The sequence below is a fragment of the Calonectris borealis genome, chromosome 4, assembly GCF_964195595.1.
Source record: "Calonectris borealis chromosome 4, bCalBor7.hap1.2, whole genome shotgun sequence".
Classification (NCBI taxonomy): Eukaryota; Metazoa; Chordata; class Aves; order Procellariiformes; family Procellariidae; genus Calonectris; species Calonectris borealis.
The window spans coordinates 83115054-83134076 of NC_134315.1; the positions used below are offsets into that span (position 1 = coordinate 83115054).

A 19023-nucleotide genomic window follows, 5' to 3' on the forward strand; every position below is an offset into this window, starting at 1 on the left:
TTACGGTTAGAACAACACTACATGTGCCATAGAAGATCAAATCACTCTTTGTGTCTAGCTGGATGCAGCCAGAGCACGCAGACACAGCATTCTGATTTATTTTTCATTGATTAATAAGATGACCTAAAGCGTTTTAGATGTACTTATCTCGCTTTGGTAAGTACACACTTACCAAACCAGGTTTTGTACAAGAACCTAATTAATCTGTTGGACAAAGGGAAATAGAGATGGCAACCATGTCTTTGAGTGCTAGTACTAGCAGAGTTCAATTTCAACCTCTCTTTTTTATTTATGCATTTAAGGAGGTAAACACACTTTTCTCTCTTTTTCAACAGCCAACTGATGTTTCAGTTGTCAACAAACCTGTCACTGAACTTGGCTGAGTTAACCCACTGGAAAGCAAGAAGAACAGCGGTCTCCTAATGCATCCTCATAAATACAGTCTCCAGCTCTCAGCTTGCTAACTTTAGGGCGTAGCTGTGGAGCAAGCGGCCAAGTTTCCTAACCCGAGATGAGACTGGAAGAGGGTAGGAGCCCAAACTCTTAATAAATCTCTACAGCATATGAATCAGTGAATAATGACCCATTCTAGCAGCTAGCCCAAGGTCAAGTTTTCACACAGCACCTCTGCAATTCCCCACTGCTAAAAAAAGACAGTATTCTTCCGAGCAGGTTGAACTAAGCCTGGAGCAAGATCACAAAAGCACTACTAGGGCCACGCAAGGGTCATAACATGCGCAGCAAGTACCTTACTGTCGAGCTTCTTCATGGTGACCAAGTCTAGGGACTTCAGCGAGTGTCCGGTCGGTGCAATGAAATATAGGCAGGCGTGAATTCTGGTGTCGTGGTAATTGAACAGGGATCGTTTGATCTTCAGCTCTTCTTGCAAGTAGGCTTCAAACTGCGCATCGATATATTCTACTATAGGCTTGTAGCTGAAGAGAGAAAAGATGGCACAGAGAAAACCAGGGCATTCACTGCTGGGACAACCCAGTGATCAACACTCAGGAAGCTTCACGGGTGCTCTGTACGTTACGGGACAAGTGCCGCTCTTAGGACCCTCCCCACCCTACCTACAGTCCCTCCTTAGCAAATGTGCGTTTCCACTTGGTGCATGGGGAGTATTATGGACATATTAGCACGATAAAGCGGCAGAGACCCTGGACTTGAGGTGCATGGAAACCACACAAGGCTGCTACCCTGAAAAACATTTTGCAGTCTCTCCAATTCAAGTCTGAGCTGCTGCTCTGCCAACGTCACTGAGAATCATCCAATACAAGAAAATTTAAACACGAAACCGCCCGCTATCCTAGCTTGTCCAAAAGTTTGAATGTGATCTTAAGAGGGAAGGGAGATTCACAAGGGAACAAAAGGAACTTTTCAGGAATTGAAGCCTGTAAGCAAAGCTCCGGAGACAACTGCACTGTTTGTGTACTTTGGGGGGACCATTTTGTTGAAGGTAAAAAATTGGTGCAGTGTAACATGCCCTGATCTGACTAACTGATTGTGCTTCTGGAAAGGGAACTTCTCAGTTTGTTCCTCCCTCCACCAAGGGCAGCCTCAGGACCTCCAGCCCAAGGAAGCTCTCGAAGGAGGGCCCTGAGACCAAGGCAGCAAGACAACACTGCCACTGCCTTCAGCACTGGATTCACAGCAGTGTAATGCCCTCCCTCAAAAGCAGTTGCGAGGAGGCAATAGACCATCAGGACTTTTCAGGTCCTCCAGAAACACCCTTCTGACAGGCAGCCAGCAAGGCTCTGGTCTGGCCCCTCTGCTCCAGATGCCAGCGCAACCGTTAGAGCAGTTGCTCAAAACCCTTGGTGAAGCAGAGCAGACTCTTGCTTGATTTACCAAGCGAGAGCTATAGCGAGAGACAGCCAGTGCTGCCTGGGGGCCACCGACACCAGAGAGACCCGCAAGACAGTACCGAGCACTGCTTGTTCATTTGCAGGCACAGAGAGTATCATGAATCACTAGGTGGGTTTGTAACATGACTGCTGCTCCGGTTTCTTTGCTTTTGGAAATTCTGTCTCTGACCACGAGACCCCAAAAACGTCACCGAGTCACGTTGCCAAGAAAGCAGTAAGGCCTTATTGTTGGGAGATCATATTAGAGAAAGCATCGTAAAAAAGCAGAGCGAAAAAGGAGTGGGAGGACTCAAACCAGGAGCACAGAGAAAATCCCACCCACGGCAGCCAGACGTATCGGGACACAGCGGGAGGACAAAAGCTCCCCCTGAGCCCTGTGACTGCCCCTCTCTCCAACTGCCCGAGAGGGCGGCTGGAGGGGCTTCACCACCAATACTGCTGGCTCTTGTCTGCCGAATGAAGCAAATGCAAAGTGACCTGGCAGTAACAAGCTGCAGAGCACCCCTGCTCTGAGCACCTGCTCCTCCTCTGAGCAGCTTTTGTTCTCGCCCGAGAGCATATGGCAGCCTCTGACGTGCAGAGCTCTCCCTCCCGCCAGCACGTGCCCCTCGCCGTTTTGGCTCTGCAGCATTAGTTAGGAGCAGGCGCCGCAAAGCGGGGGCAACAGTTTGCATTTTGGTGTCAGGTCAAGCAGCGAGGAAGCAGTACAGAAATAAAGCATTGTAAAATCTTTTATAAAATCTACAGAGTTTTCTCATGCAACAGGAAACAGAATCCATCTCCTACTCAATCTCCATGCTTACAGGGACCTTGGTGGAAACTTTGATGTTCAGCTTGAGTTTTCCAAGAGCTTACGCTGCATGTCTACCTAGCGCCCTAATACCTTTTGGTCAGCGCGCATGCTGCCGATCAGCGTGCCCTCACTTGGCAAGGTGCAGAGAAGAGGACTGCAAAACAACCCTCCAGAAGCAGCTGGGATTAATGCGACGAGGGAGAGAGAAATCTCATTTCATTAAAGTTAATTGGGGAAATACTAGAATTAATGAAGCCAACTTTTCACCATATGCATTGTTTTAGGTAATATTGGTTAACTAGCACAATAGGTATAGAAGTAGTTTCTAGTAGTTTGAAGACTAGACCAATTCAGCATGTAAATGCTTTAGTTCGAGACCTGGAGAACTCAGAAATCAATAAAATGCACAGAAATTTTGAAAAGTGTGTATGCCACCTTTTACTCAGTGACTCTTGAGGAATTTCTCTGTCCAGCTCTGATTCAATCATCGTTCTCTTGGAATATTAACTATTTTAGCAACAGCTACATCTAGGCAGCCCTTGTGGATTATCTTGTAGATAGGTGCAAGTTGTCAAAATTGTTTGCTAATCAGGATTTTTAGACTATAAACAGATAACATACCCAGCAGAATATCTCATAATGGAAAGTTAGGTGATAACATTACTGTTTACTTGCCATGAGAAGAGAGGAAGGAGGGAAGAATTCTAATAAGGTTGATAAAGATAATTTGTATATGAAATGTGATGTTTACTTAGATCTGAACTACAGTAGAAAAGACTTCCAGATTTTAGGGCGTTTTATTACCACTGCAAATGGAGGGTACGTATGGCTCTAAGATATAGGAACTGCATTAATTAATGTATTAGCCCTGATCACAGAATGACTAGTTTTAACACTACAGCAAAAATCCATACGTATAGACACAAGGGATTGAATGGGCAGCCCAGTATATTCACTTCATGCATGCAACATGGTGCAATCAGCACCTAATTACAATGTTAGAGAAAAACCCACTTCGACTTTAACATTGCAGGATGGTGCGAACAAGTTCCACCTCCCTAAAAGATGCAATCTAATTGCAATTTGACCTCATGCTTTCAAATATTTACAGGTTTCAACCCAAGCAGAGACTTCAGCTAAGCCGCACAGAAACAAGGAGGGCAGAAACACAGTTTCAGTTCTGTAGCTTAGTTGATTTGTTTGTTCCTCATCACTTCTACCTGTCTCATGGGGCGAGCGGTGCTAGCTGCCACACCTGGATCAGTAAACAGCCCCGGAACAGCGAGGGACCTACTCCCCACAACAGGGTCAGGCCCTTCTGATCTCCAAGCACATCAGCACAAGGATTCCTTCTCCTGACAGAAATAAATTTACCTGTCATCTTTGTTAATTTGATCGCCAAATCCAACCGTGTCGACAATAGTCAGCTTCAGACGGACATTACTCTCCTGGAGCTCGTAACTCCTGGCTTTCAATCTCACGCCAGGCTCGTTGTGCGTCGCAGGTTCACTTTCAAACTTGGTATTGAACAGAGTGTCCATCAACGTTGACTTGCCGATGCCAGTTTCACCTGAGCACACAAAGGCACCATTAGTATGGTCCGATCCCTTTTCCTCATCTCATTCTCTGGCATATTTGCCAGGCTAAGGAGTTATTCCACTTGGGTGGCAGTGGAATTAGGCTACGTGCACACGGCCAAGCAAAATAATCCCTGCAGGAACAGACGCCTTTTGAGACAGGCCCCATCTTAACCAGTCCCCCAGGACCGAACCAGGGACTTTGCGAACATTGGTAGGTGACAGCAGCTCTGGCTTCCGCTGCTGGGCTCCGACTCATTTCCTCGGCAGGTCACACCGCCTGGGTCTCTGCGGCACACCTTGCAGACATACCCGATCAAAGCACCACACGCTGGGGATCTGAATCCTAAACGAGCCCCTGCTACGCAAAAGCTGCTCCCCTGACAGACACCAGGATAAACCAAATGCCTTCGGAGCTAGAAGTCATCGCCCGCAGGTGAAGAGCTAGGCTGCTGTGCTGGGAATGGCAAAAGAAATTCAGGTCTTACTGGGCCAGGCTTTCAAGGGAGGTGTACCACAATCACAGGCAAGGGCACAGAAAGGGGCATCACCAGACGTACTAAGCACCACCGACCTCAGGGATTTTTCATTATTTTGGGGAAGGAAAAGGGCTTATTTCACACACATAGAGGGGCATACAGTCTCTTCCACTAATACTATTGTTAACATTTCCCATGAGAAAAGGAGGAATTGGAGAGGATGGGCTGAGGCTTATGAGACTCCCTGAAGAGAAGGTACTAAACTGGAAGGAAGAAGGGGGGAAAAAAAAATATCAACAAAAAAATGTAAAAAATAAAACCATGACCGTGTTAAGAACAGTTACTTAGATATTTGCCAGGTGAGCCCCCCTCCTTGGAGAAGGGAAATGACTCCTGCCATGATGAACCAGCAAATGCCTGCTGCTGCTAGAACCCTGTTACTGGACTTGCTACACTGGCAGCGCAACAGAGGCAAATAATCATTCCTTTCCCATAAAAGCATTTGCTTCCAGTGGTCTTCAGCTATTGCCCGTGGTTTTTACATCGGTATGACCTGACTGGTGATGCAGACTCCCTCTTGCCTGACGGCATGCAGAGCCCTAACCTCCCCCCCTTACAAGCGACCTCTGTATGCAGGACAGCAAGAAGTAGTGTAGGCTAAGTCCCGGTTCTGATATGACTTTCTCTAACAGCAGCAACTTGTAAATTCTCTCAACTCTGAGTTTGATTCCCAAGGAGATATCTGATTCTCTATGTTTTTATGCTTTATTTTTTTCCCCAGCTCAGTTTCCATTCCTTTTTCAAGAGAAGCACAAAAAACCCATAGTGAAACTTGGGCAATGAAAATCTGAGACAGAGAAATACATAAAAAGTCTTTAAAAAGTCTAAAATAGCATACTGCTTAAATACCAACACTTACAACTATTACAGGTTCACTAATCCCCCGTGCAATTACTAACATGGACGAAAACATTAGCCTAAAACCCATTTTTAAGTCAAAAATGTTTGGTTAGCGATTACACTCTCAAACCGCCACTGCTACCCGTGCTGTGAGCAGGGGGTGGGCTGAGATAACGTCCTAAAGCTGCTCCATCTGAAGAGATGCAGGGATTTGGAACAGACCTCCTGGACTACAGCTGCAGCTCTGGCATTTGCAGGTCAGGCTTGTGAGGGGGTCCCATCCCAACCTCTCAACTGCCCCCAAAATCTTAAATAGAACTGAATAATTGAAAAGCAATGCAAAATATCAGGTGGGAGAGGGGAGCCTGCATTTGGGATTGCCCTCAAGCATCGGCTGCTGCTGTGTGCAGCTCTCCTACCACGAAAATCTCTCTCAAAATACGCCACAGAAGCAAATACCACTACTCAGCAACTGCCTGTTGCTCCGTGATACTTGACAGTTCATTTTCCTGGCTTTGACTTTGACCATTTTCATGCTAAGCTCAGGAAGTTAAGTGATTACTTACAGCCCAGTAAAACAATTAAGCAGAGCATTCCTACCCTGGGAAGGACATAAAGCAACCTTTTAAAAAAGAATGAATAAATGAAAGAGGGGGAAGACAGAAAGCATACATGACATTATAGCTCAAAATCTAGGCCCACAGAGAGCACAACCCACATGAAAAGATCAGTCCTAATCTGATGGCACAGACCGTTAATCTCTGAAGCTACGTATTTTAGTGAGCTCCTGATGTGAATGCAGAACTGCCGCATGCTGTGCTAGATGGGCTTTGCAGCATTTTATCCATGCACACCACAATTAAAAGCCTCACATTACAATGCCAAAGTTAATTGTGTCCTTTCTCAAAACGCAATTTCAAAAAAAAAATTTTTTTTTTTTTTTAAAGGGGAGATTTCTATTCCTTGGACAACTGCAGCAATTTGTGTGAAATTTTACTTTGGGGTGAAAAATGGTTGATCGACACAATTTATGAAAGCAAAGAGTTGGACCAAATTGCTATGTTAATGGAGACATATCAAGTCATGCTAAAAGAGGACTATTTAGAGAAAAAGGCAATTAATTTATGCCATTACCATCAAAGAGCTGCCTGCTAACGGGGATGTTCCCTGCTGAATTTTAAATGGTTTCATGCTGCTAGGAGAGTCAGGTGAGGGTTGGTAGCTTGAGTGTGCAGAAATACAACTATTCTCTTATCTCGTTCTTCGACCTACAAAGCTACAGAGAGCAGTCTAGTTGGTTTGCCAGGTTTCTTGTCAGACAGCTCACCCTGCACTGCAGACGGAAATTCTCAACTTGCTGTAGAAAACCACAGTCAGCGGGTTGTGGGTTTTTTCCCAGTTAATCAATGTAACCAATCAGAAGGGACAATATTCCATTCTCACAGGCTCAAATGAACAACGAATGGAAAGATGATGTTTGTAGACTGCTCTGCCAAAATAAAGAGTAAACCCCACCATTCTTGTCAACTTACGGAACCACATTCTGGGGGCATCTTGAAGAGGTCCACCAATAGGTCAACGCCGTTCTGGCACACAGCTCCCCAGGGCTGAGGAACGGATTTCCAATTGCATAGTACCCTTAGAGTGCCAAGACAGCAGGTATCCCTCTATAGCCAAGAGAAGGAGTTGCCTCCCCATATTTCACCCTCTGGACAATTTGGGAAAAGTAACACTAACTCAGGCTATAAAACCACTGGCAGCGCCCAGATTAAATACAGCACAGAACAGGTGACAGGCTTTGCTCTCAAGTACATCATTTGGAGACTAAAAATGGCATCATTTCCAACTGGAGAAACTAAGAATATACCGAGACAGACAGGCAAAGCCTAGAAGGGAAGGAATGAAATTTTTTGAGAAACAGCCTCCGTGCCCAACTCAGGGAAAGGCAGATTTCAGTTAACATTTTTTTAAAAATACACTTAGTTCCCACGTTAGCTCAGTTTCCTTATGGGCAGCCCTCGGAGAAAGCAGAACCGCAGGACCATCAAAAGCGTAGATTTTTAATACCCAGAAATTTTCATGTTTTGACTGAGGGGACAGGGTAGAGAAAAGGAAAAGAGGGACACTAGATTCTACCCTGGAGCAGCTCTGGGAAGAAACTGTCACTTCCCTGCCACTGCGGTCCTCACTGGCTCAGATCCTACCCTTTGCAGGAGGGAGAAGGTGCTAATTTGTGGATACGCGTGCACCCCTCGGCACGAGCTGACCGTCCAGCAGCACAGGATGACTCACCCACGCAGAGGATGTTGAAGCAGAAGCCCTGCGACGTTGACTTGTTGACCAGCTGATCAGGGAGGCTGTCGAAGCCCACGTGGCCAGAAAGGGACAGGTTCCTAAGGTCATCGCTCTGTGAGACCAAGAAGAAAGGCATTTAACAGAGTTAATGTCTTCCTGTCAGGGAAGAAGGCTGTGCTTAGTCCTGTCAGAACTGCGTAACACCACAACAGTTTTCGGGACACAGGATCTTTCTGTCTTAGGTTTGCCTCCCAAACGTGCTCTCCTTTTACTTCTATCCAGCCCTCTGCTGTGGGGCTCAGGAGCTAAAACATCCCCAACCCCAAGGCATGCAAACACCACCAGACTGTTTCTCCGTGCCTGCAACTAATAAACCGTGATTCTGTACCAATTTGCAATGCCCAAATATTGTTTTTAAGGCCTCAGCATCACCTATCCCTAGGGTTACCCAAAGATTATTTAGGCAGACACGTCCGTGTCCACTATACAGCTCTACGGCAGAAACCAGCCAACCTCCCCTTTCAAGACTCTCCCAGCAGCGTGGGAGCTTCCCCAAACCACCCAGCGAGGCCAGTTCTCCCCAACAGCACATGAGCAAGTGACACAGGTTGCAATGTAATCCTGGTTGCAACTCCAAAATCTATTCCTGATAGAAAGCTGTGTAGGCAAGCAGAGAGCCAAGCTCGTGTCTCCTTGGCTCAGTTGGCCAAAGGGAAGGAGCAGCTCGCTCAGACTGGCTCTATCCTCCCGGCAGTACAAGGGAAACGCGACCCTCTTGCACCTTTGCTGCAACCCTTCGGCGTGGCTACAGCAGAACCATGGCACGGCCATAGCTTAGGTGGCAACACCACCTCTAAAGCCAGCTAAATCTCCTTCCAGCTTTTACAGGCCTGGACCGGAAGAGAAAAAAGCACGCGTGCTGCTCTGCGGACGCCTTGGTTTACAAATAACGTCATCCGACACGAGGTGAGAAAGCAGGGCACCGTTCCCGGCGTTTCCCGCGTGAGCTACAAAGCCCACCGTGCTGCCCCTCCATGTCTTCAGCGGGAAAAAAGCCAGGCCAGGCACTCCGGTCACCCCTCGTCACCCGCTCTCCTCCTCCAGGCTGCCCGGGGGGCCCGAGCTGGTAACATCAAACACCCCAAGGCCCTTTCGTGGAGGCTAACGGGCAGCACAGACCTCGCAGAAGGGAGGTCTGAAACAACTCCAAGATTATATTTAGGACTTCTCCGCAACAGCTGTACAGTAATTCACAGAGGGGTTTGGAAAAAGAAGCCAGCCCAGTTATCTCTTTCCCGGCAAACTGCAGTTATGCCAACATCCTGAGCGCAGATGAAAAAATAAGAAAAACCTCCTCAGCAGCCCTAGAGCAGCTCTGCTGTTATTTCACAAAACGTTTTTCTCCAAAAGTTTGTTGTCCTTAACTTAAGATACTAACCTTTCTCCAAACCCAAACATTTCCAGTAGAGTCACTCCACCATGCTGTTGAGTTAAATTACAGCCCTGGGCAGCCTCAGCCTGGTTTGAAGATGCTGGAAGCACCAGCTTTTTTTCCACAAAATCAGTGGGCTTCGGACCAGACATGGAAAAAGACACTCTTCGGTTGTTAAAATAAGAATTAAAAGCGGAGGAGGACTTCCCGCTCTACACAATTGCTGAGCATCCCCGCTTCCCTCCTCGAAACATACAGACCAGCCACCGATTGCAGGAAGAAATAATTACATCTGTGCTGAGTGTTCATGAAAATACCACTCAGACTTAAAAAAAAAACCAGAACAACCAATAGAAATTCTCTGAGAAAGGCAACATGTCAAACCAAAAATGTTTAAGTTCGTGCCATCGCAATATCTAACAGGGATGGAGCAGGGGCAAAGGGTTCCTTTTTGCCGCGCTGGCACACGCAGCTTGACACCTGTACAAGATACCTGAGCCTCCTCTCACCATCTGAACCAGGCTTGTCTGAAGGCTTAACGCCAATACCCTGGACTGTTCACCTCCATCCCTGCGTATGCTGGACGGCTATTCACCAGCACCGTACGGCAGAAGCTTAAGGTGATTAAGAGATGCCACCTCCTTCACTCAGGCTGGGTAAAAAGAAACCAACACTAAAGAGACCATCGTCTCATTTACCACCACAGTGATTTTCCTGGAAAAGCCCCAGGCAATGGAAGGAGACCCTGGGATTCATGCATGATGTGAATGGGTTAAATAAAATATTTGTAACATTAGTATTTTTATAACATCAGCGGGCTTGCATTTATGCTTAAGTGAAGGGAGCTCGGAGCAGATCCCAGAAAGCAGTAGGTGCCCATGACTCACAGGCTTCACAGAAAGTGGTGGGTGTTGAACATCTCTCATCACAGCACCAATATCTCTTTCTCTGATATATTTTGGGAAAGCAAGTACTGCCTCATCATCAGTTACTCAGCAGGAACAGAAGTTAGACTCATCTCTTGCATCTGTGTCAGTTATTTTTTGCTGCATACCTTCTCTGGTTTAGCTCCCGCCCCTTTCTTTTTTTTCCTGCAAGTGGCAAACATCAACAGTGGAAAAACCAAAAACTATCTTTACACTTTTCAACGCCAAGTATTTTTCACAAGCTGTGCTGCATAACAGGAGGCAGAAGCATAGTCCGATATCTGCCCGAAACACCAAAACACTCATGAAAAGCTTAAAGGCCCAAGGCATGGGCAAAGATGAAATGCAAAGCCAGGTCTCCATCTTCCCCAGTATTCCCCAGACTGCAGCACATCTCGTTGAGTAGAGCTTATACAGAAAATACGCGCATTCCTGCAGAAGTATCGCAGATACGCATTTTGAACAAGGCAGGAGAGCCAAAGGGACTAGAGTTTCTAAACAGCTCCCTCCACACACAAATGAAAGCATCGTGCAACATAACAGCCAGTTTCAGTGCATGCAGATGGACTGGGAGAGGTGGCACTTTTGGGGGGGAGACGCAAGCGAGTGCTCCTCTCCGAGAAGGATTAAAGGGAGGTGCACACACTGCATAACCTCTTACTGCCGCAGCCAGGCCTCTGCTCTTGCTTTCACTCGCTTCAAGGGGATAGCTTACTGCTGCTCAGTAACTACAGGGATGCTGACACAAGGAGAAAAACCCAGCCCCCTTTCTCTGCTATCCCCACTGGAGAGGTCTGGACAGCAGGCTGGACACCCCCCCCCCCCGAAGCTCTGTGGCCCCTTTAGCCAAGGCACAGCTCTGCCAAAGATGCCAATCAGCAAAACCACAATGGGCAGTTTTACCAATTACCCCGACTGCATTGGACTGGGCAGTTCTGGCTTTATTAGCTCAACACGGCTACAGTCTTCAGCCCTCAGGCTGCCTGGGGAGGGGGCAAGGACTGAAACCCCTGCAAACTCAAGAGTAGCTCACGCTCAGGTTTTATCCACACGGAAAGGAAGCCTCTGCTGGAGAGCAACAAGCATGATTGCTCGGTGTATAATCGGCTGAACAGGCAAGTGATTCACGCATTCAGTCTGGCAAAACAGAAGTGTTTTAAAAACAACGGGATGCTAAGTCAGATGGCCACCCTGCTCCGGCTGTGAATCGCTGTGACAAGCTCCTGAGAAGAGTCAGTGGGCTGGGTTTTGATCTCAAGCATCATCCCTCGGTGAACTGGGTGCCTCCAGCAGAAGAGTGGCCAAAGGCTGACACAGGCCAAGGCTCCTGCCGCACAGAGACAAGCCCAGAGCCCCTGTGTGCACCCAACAAGCCAGGGGAGCAATGCTACAAGCATTGATTTATTCCTCCTGCCACAGTGTTCTTCTTCCAGAGGAAGGCAGCAGGGCTGCCCAGGCACTTCACCCCAAGCGGAAAGGCATATCATCACTCTGCCTCACCGACTTCTTCCCAAGGGTATTCCTCATTTTCCCTCAGAAGATGAACAGAGCCATGCCTTGGAGTTCAGCACAACTCCTCTCTTTCCCCAATACTGCACCTCAACACACTCCTGGACTAAAACAACTCCTCAGCTATCACACACAGTAACACAGTCCTAAGAGATGCCTTATTAACGCACAGAGAAGTCACTGTATCTGACCTCTTACAAGCACGCTAAAAGAATAACTGTTTGCCAAGCACCCGTCCTTGCTTGCAGCTTCAGGAGCTATGGACAAGATCAGCATGAGGAAAACTGCAGCTCCACAGACTGCTACAGAGATCAGCCAATTTGCACCAGATAGGCTGCTAGACTTGAGTGTCTCGATGTTGTCAGATATCAGAGAGCTTAAGACATCCCAAGAGCATTCTTCATTTTTAAACTCTTCCTTTAGACACAGTCATGTCTCCTTTACTGAACCCCGCATTGTAGGGCAAATCTTCCCTCCCTCTTCACATACCATCCGCGTGAGCGGGAAGTGATTCTGAACCTCCAGAGCTGTATGTTAACCCCTACACAAACTACAGTTGCAGAGTGACCTACAAGGCATCCCACAGATGATATTTCTTGGGTCAACAACAATCTTTCAGATGCTGTTATCGCAGCTGCTGGTTTTACCTCTAGCAGGGTAAGGGAAGGGGTAAGTAAAGCAGAGACAGGCCTCCAGAGGCACAGCATCTACTACGTACCATCACTATCAAGAGATTAATTGCCAGGACCCCACGTCCTAGTGCTCTTCATTTTAAGAAAAGAAAAAAAATGCCTTGCAAAAAACAAGAAAGGGTTTGCAACCTCAGAGCCCTGTCAAGTCTACTTCGGATCTGGTTTTCTTCATACATAGCTCCTGGTGGCAAAAGTTTTATAGGTCAAGCAATGCTGTAACGGATGCTCTGTGGCAAACAGTGGGTTTGTCTGGATGTAATTCAGTGAAGCTTTATAGAACAATTTGGCTGACGAGGCACGTGCAAGGAAAGAATCAGCTCATTCCTCCTAAGCCACAGTGGCTTGGCAGAGCTAACAGGAATAAGGGGAAACTTATTTTCCTCGTTGGAGTCAGCAACAGTACGCCAGTGTGCAGATGGGGAGGTGGATATAAAGGTGGGTCCCATGTCAGAAATGCATTACTTCTCCAGAGGCAGCACAAAACAGAGTGATGTCCTTGCACTTCAGAAGGTGTCTGGTAGCTGATCTGACATAAAGCAAAGCTGCTCTTCTCCTGGGTAGAAAAAAAGAGTGTCACTCCCAAAAGGCTGAGGACTGAGGGTCCACCTGCATTTATTGCCCCCGTCTGCTCTCCTCACTCAGGACTTAACTATGACTACGGCTGTTCCGTCAACCCAAGCAAGCTCCCGGCTGAGCCCCTTCTGCTTTAAGGCTGCTGGCAAAATATTCCCCGTCAGCCCCTCCTGGCCCACTGCTCCTGGCAGCTGGGGGTCATTTTCACACGGCCTCCGAAGAAAACAAAAACGAGCCTCAAATTCAAGAGGGGAAAAACGCTGGTATGCAAAATATTGAGCTCAACCACAAATATGAATCAAGTGTTTAGTTATTTGAGGCCACACGACTTAGGAGGCACCTTTAAGAAATTCTGAAAGCTTTTATTGTTGTCAGCAGCTCAGGCCAGCTACATTTTTGCCTCATTACCAGGCGCACGTTCCCGCATTTCTGAAGTAATCTTAGATGCTGCATCCAAAGGCAGGGACCTCAGAGATACTTTAGTCTGCTCAGACAAAAAGGTGGCTCAGTAAAGAGCAGTGAGCACAGAAGCAAAGAGTAATCAGCAAGAGATGGACCTATTGTACACTCTCCCTGTGTTAAACCTGAGAGCCGGGGTCTCTGCTGGCAGGGCACAAAGTATTCCCAGTGCCTCCGCCAGAGCCAAGCTCACTGTTTAAGTTCCTTGAAACAGCACCCACAACCCCCACCCCTTTCCTTATACTGACTTGAGGGATGGTTAAACCCTCGATTCTTGGACAAGGGAACTCAAGTATAATAGTGTGGGGGGAACACAAAAAGAATGAACAAACAACTCCTTTCCCCTCCTTGCCCTAGCTAATGCAGTCATGCCACAAGAAAACAGGCCATAGCAATCAATCAGTTAATCAAGAAAGGAAGGACTTCTTTGTTGTTGTTTTAGGCTAGGATAACCATCAGTGTCACCAGCAGAGGAGGGGGAGTTCCTGTCTCCACGCTTCTGCTGCTGGCTGGCTGCAGACTCGGGCAGATGTCTCCGCAAGCTACTGAAGTCTGGGAGGTCTTTTTTTTTTTTTTTTTCCCCTTTATTTTTTTCCCTTCTCTCTCAACAGGGAGAGCAGACCCCTTTGGAATACATATCCTCATTCTGTAGATTAATGTGTCAAGCAAGCAATGAAGATTCATGAGAGAGGTAGGCAAGCTGGATGGCTAGTGCCTCCCGCCCTGCCACCAGCCCATAGTGACTCACAGCTGCAGCTATTGCCCCCAAGGGCTGGACCTCAGCAAACTATTTTGTTCTTCCTGGATAAAAGCGGGCACCAGCTGTAGCTGCTCAGGGGCACACAGCTTCTCAACAGAGTGTGCTTCATTAAGTCCCCCGCCCCAGCCCACCAGCAATGTCTAAAACCAAGGAGCCAGGTCTCCCTACTCCCAGTAACAAGAAATAACGTCAACAAAGCGTTATGCCACAGCTGGTTCCCTCGCTCAGTAACTATGGAGGTCACAGGGAACACAAAAAGGCTCTCCTTGAATGTGCTGGTTTTTCCTTTTCATCCCGGAGAATTGGGATAGCAGAAAAGGTTATTTTGCAGAAGAAAGGCTAGAAGCCATTTGGCCAACAAAGAGCCTGGCAGCAGCAGATGGGGAAGGGTAGGTGTGGGTCCGGTGCTGCCCCTCCTCGCACAGACTACTGCTCTACAGACACATGAGATATCATCTGGGGAATCACCAGCCAAAGGGGGCTGCCAGCGAGACAAAGCAAGGGGTTCCCCTGAAGAAACGCCCTCAGAAACTGGTTGAGGCTGGACACGCTCACATTAGCGCAGGCAATAACACGCAGAAGTGATGGGGAAGGAAACATCCAGGCTGGCTCCCTAAATGAATCCCAGGATGACACCAGGGACAGTGAGCAGGCATCGCAAGCCGGCCCCTGCCCAGGTGCAGCCCATACAGGCCATGCCTGCCAGAGGAAAATCCACCACAGCCAAAGCCCTGCCCCAATCCCAGCTCCCCCGGCACAGACGCAGCGTGGGGTGGGAAGCACAAGGCCCATCTCCCCGACATCTAACGCCAAATATCCCGGTTGCCAGCGACTTGCAATTGCGAGCCGCAGCCCCTGCCACGCGGCAAGGAAACGCTCCCTGCGGCCGATAGAGCCGCCGCTGTTCCCGCGCCTCCAAGGCACGCTGGCGGGGAGGCGAGGGGAGTTGCTTACATTGGCAAGCTGCAGCAACTCAGCAGGAGGATGGAGAAAAAGGATACAGTCGCATTCTTCTAGGAAGAGGGAAGTCAGCAAAATCTGACAAGTCAGAAGTGGCTGTAGAGAGTGGGAAAGAACATTTGTCTTCCAGGCAAAATGTTTGGCTAAAGGTCAGCGCAAGCTCAGAGCCCTAACATTTCCATTTATGCCAAGAACTGACATAAAAGACATTTTCCTCCATAGGTTTCCAAAAACCACGGACCTTTCTATTTGGAGTAAAAGTGACTAATGCCTCTTAACAGCCCCTGATGTCACAAACTGCTAACCAGCAAAAAACAAAAAAAAAAAAAGCTGGACTTTGGGGATGATAAGGACCATATGTGCATTCCAGCAAGGCTTGTAAACTCACTGAAGAGGGGGGAGAAGGAGAGAGGAAGGAGGAAAGGAGGGGGGAAAAAAAGAGAGACATAATGTGACAAACAAGAATTAAGACCATCCAAAGGCAGAGCCCAATGAGAACCAGATGCTCTTTGCTTCTCTGGCCCATCTCTCTCCTGACAGGAGGACGACATGCAACTAACTGACTTTTTGACCACTTGTATGAGGCTGATGAAATAAAATAGGAATTATTATTCAGTGCCAGGCTCCCCAGGTTGAAACGCTCCACTCCTCCTGTTTCAAAAAACGGCACGTGATTTATTGCAGTTTCCCCGCCTTTTGTCTTCTGAGGTGCCACATGCAGGGAAAGGCAAATGCAGCCCTTTTAGCATCCCCAGCTATCCTCTCTCAGCCAGGCACAGCTGAGAAAATTGGAGGATCCTTCACACCGGCCCTGAACGAAATGTTTTCCATGGGGACCACGGCCCAGCAGACTACCAGCTGCTGCACAGCGATACGGCATGCAAGTCAGTCTGTGACACTAGCCCAGTTTACACCAGCAAGTATTGGAGAACGTCGAGTTTTTGTTAGACTTGAGAACATGTAATCTTAAGAGTTAAAAACAACTCAGATCAGTAGGGCAGAAGCGAATGGGGAGGTGGCAGGAAAGCATGTCACTATACGGACATTAGAAATACACTTTTTTTTCCAGTTCTTTTGCCCTTTTCCAGCCCTTCTGGCTACACAGTCCCACACCACCACAGATGCAGATATAGTCCAGCAAGACAGCAGAGAGGAAAAAACCAACAACAGCCATTTCCTTCTGTATTCCACTGCAAGCACTTAAAATAGCCCTGAAACAGCTGCATCACAGGCTCTTAAATAAGTAGATTTATACTTTGCTAAGAGCCTTTAGCTGGAGGCACAGCGCAATATGGGACTCAACACAGAGGGAAGTGTGATATATGAACTCGGTGAGACTCCCAGTTACACTAACACAGAGGCCGTTTGCAGGGAGCTCTTTGGGACACTGATCCTGGGCACAAGAAGGCAGACTTAACACAAACCCGAGAACAGAGCATCTGATCCCATTGCCAAGTTTTCCTCAAACCTTCCCCAGGCTTCCACCAACTCCAGTCCAGTTAGGGGTGTGAACACAACCAGAGCAAAATACAGAGATTTTTAGGCAGGAAAGCAGCCCATAGGGCTTGCTTATAAAACTGTAACAAGGCAGCGCTGTTCCAATACCTAAATCAAATCAAGGGCCACTCCAAACGTAAAAAGCAGCAGCTTTCCTTGAGAGGTGGTGCAGGCGCAGCAGAGCAGGGCTGGCTTGCAGTTCCTTAACCCCGTGTTTTCTTTCCTGAAAAAAACGTAGCCACACATCAAGCGCACATTTTGTCAGCCCCTATTCAGCAAACTCCAGGACTGAAAGGTGCCTCACACCGTGCTCTGGATAATTAATTAGCCCTGGGACTTACTACCAGGATCTGCATTAACCCTGTGCCCTGCTGGCTTGCTCAGAGGCAAGTGGGGGACACCGTGGCATGGTGCTGCCCTCCACATGGACATGCACAGACCCAATTTCCAAGCAGGGCACGCAGAAGTGTGTATATAAAGGCATATAGCTTCAGATCATTTATTTACTAATTCTCTTGAGTCTGGACTAAAAAATTCAGATTTATCACAGTAATTGTCTTCATATTCAAATCCTAAAACAACGCTGATATACATACATACATGGTTTCTTCAATGCCCAGGCACCACAGCAATGAGTATGAACAATTTTAAAAAAAAAAAAAATCATCATTCAGCTATGTGACTTCACATGGTCAGGGCACTGGCAACTTGTCTCGGGCTTGGAGTTATTGGAGGACCTAAATGAAGCAGGTAAATGTACTCCTTGGAAAACCCCTACCTGGACTTTTAGGATCCCAACAAGTGCTAGATTCACACTGGAATTCCTCAGGGAAACTTTACTGGTCCAGCACCACCAAGGAAGTGTCAATCCAGTATCAACTGGATTGAAAGAACTGGCTCAAACCAGCTCTTCTTAAATTCATATGCGACATGCACATGCATATATGACACTAAGGATATTAAATAAAAGGCCAGAGAAAACATTTCAGATTTAGACAAGTCCAATGTTTTTACTCTCACTAGCAAGGCATACACCTGCGGGCAGTTCTGACAAAGTAATGCAGACAACAACAAAGCAGGAAAACCAGATTTTAATGCGTTCATGGCATGGTCTAATTTTCTGAGTGCTAAGTCGGAGCCTTACGAGCCTCATCTACTTATAAAAGGAAAAGGCAACGTGCATAGCCCCTTATGGTACATGAAGCTCTTCTAGGGCGCCACAGAAGTCATTCATCATTAATAGGAAAAGGTCAGCAATCAAAGAATATAGAGGATTACAAATAATGTTGTTTGCCTTAGCGTGCAGTTTTCTGTCTTCAGCAGGAGCGAAAGTGGAATTAAGCTGAACTGAATCCGCGTGCAGAGGAAAAGGTCAAGGTTTATTGAATTATTTAGCTGACAGTTTTGAAACATTACTCCGTAGACTTCAACCTCTCAAGTGACTCAACAGCAACAATGTTCCCCACTTGCCTTCAGCAAGTCTTCGTTTTCCTGCCTTTAACAAGGAAAGCCTATACCAAAATTTTCATAAATAGGACATAGCTTCAAGGAGCAATTCCCCATTTTAGCTGAAGTAGTTCCTTCCCTCCACCTCATTAATTCCAAATTTTTGTGGTTGCCTTCAAAGACTGTGTTTTGTCTTTCCAAAAATGTTAATTGGCCAGAGCTCTTCCAGAGGAAAGAACATCTCATCTAGGTCCGCAGCACAGTCATAACACTGCTATCATTAGGAGGAGATGGGACTAGAAGGCCACTCTACAGCAGGCTTTTTACTCCCCTCGTGCTTTGCTGCGCTGATAAACTGCTACAGAGGCTTAACATTTCTGGACTCGATAGGCAGTGCAAGACAAAACATTTTTCTCGCATGCAACCCGCAGAGAGGAATGTTCCCACAGTCCTCTCCACATCCATCACTTGCAAAGGGGCAGGATCACAATGATGACCACTACAATCCTGGTGATGCTCCAAGTCATAAAGAATCCCTGGACAGGACATCAGCAACAGCCCATATTGGACCTCCATAAATGCATGAGAGACAGCTAAATAAACATTTACAGCACCAGAATAAAGGATTAATTCTGTAGTCACAAGGAATCCAAGGATGAGCTTTACAGCTCCAGTTTTTGGGTTGTGGCAAAGAGAAGCCTTTTATTCCAGAGATCTAAACCAACTCCCACAAAACATAAAGAGTCCCACTCTCCCCCTTACCTATTTTCTGCACTGCAGTTTATGTTGAGCTATTCCTCTCCACACACCGAAAGGCGAAAAGGCTTTCCTTGCCCTCCAGCTGCTCGTGACTAACT

The 19023-nt window shown here is 47.2% G+C and overlaps 1 protein-coding gene across 6 annotated transcripts in view; it reads right to left on the reverse strand.

Moving 5' to 3' along the window:
• SEPTIN11 (septin 11) overlaps positions 1 to 19023 on the reverse strand; it is a 59218-nt gene that overhangs the window by 20851 nt on the left and 19344 nt on the right. For all 6 annotated transcript variants that reach the window (XM_075150373.1, XM_075150377.1, XM_075150374.1 and 3 more), the window contains 3 exons: positions 7910 to 8024; positions 4036 to 4231; positions 749 to 935 (listed from right to left, as the gene is read on the reverse strand). In XM_075150373.1, coding sequence (XP_075006474.1) covers positions 749 to 935; positions 4036 to 4231; positions 7910 to 8024 — 498 coding nt within the window. The remainder of the gene's footprint in view (positions 1 to 748; positions 936 to 4035; positions 4232 to 7909; positions 8025 to 19023) is intronic.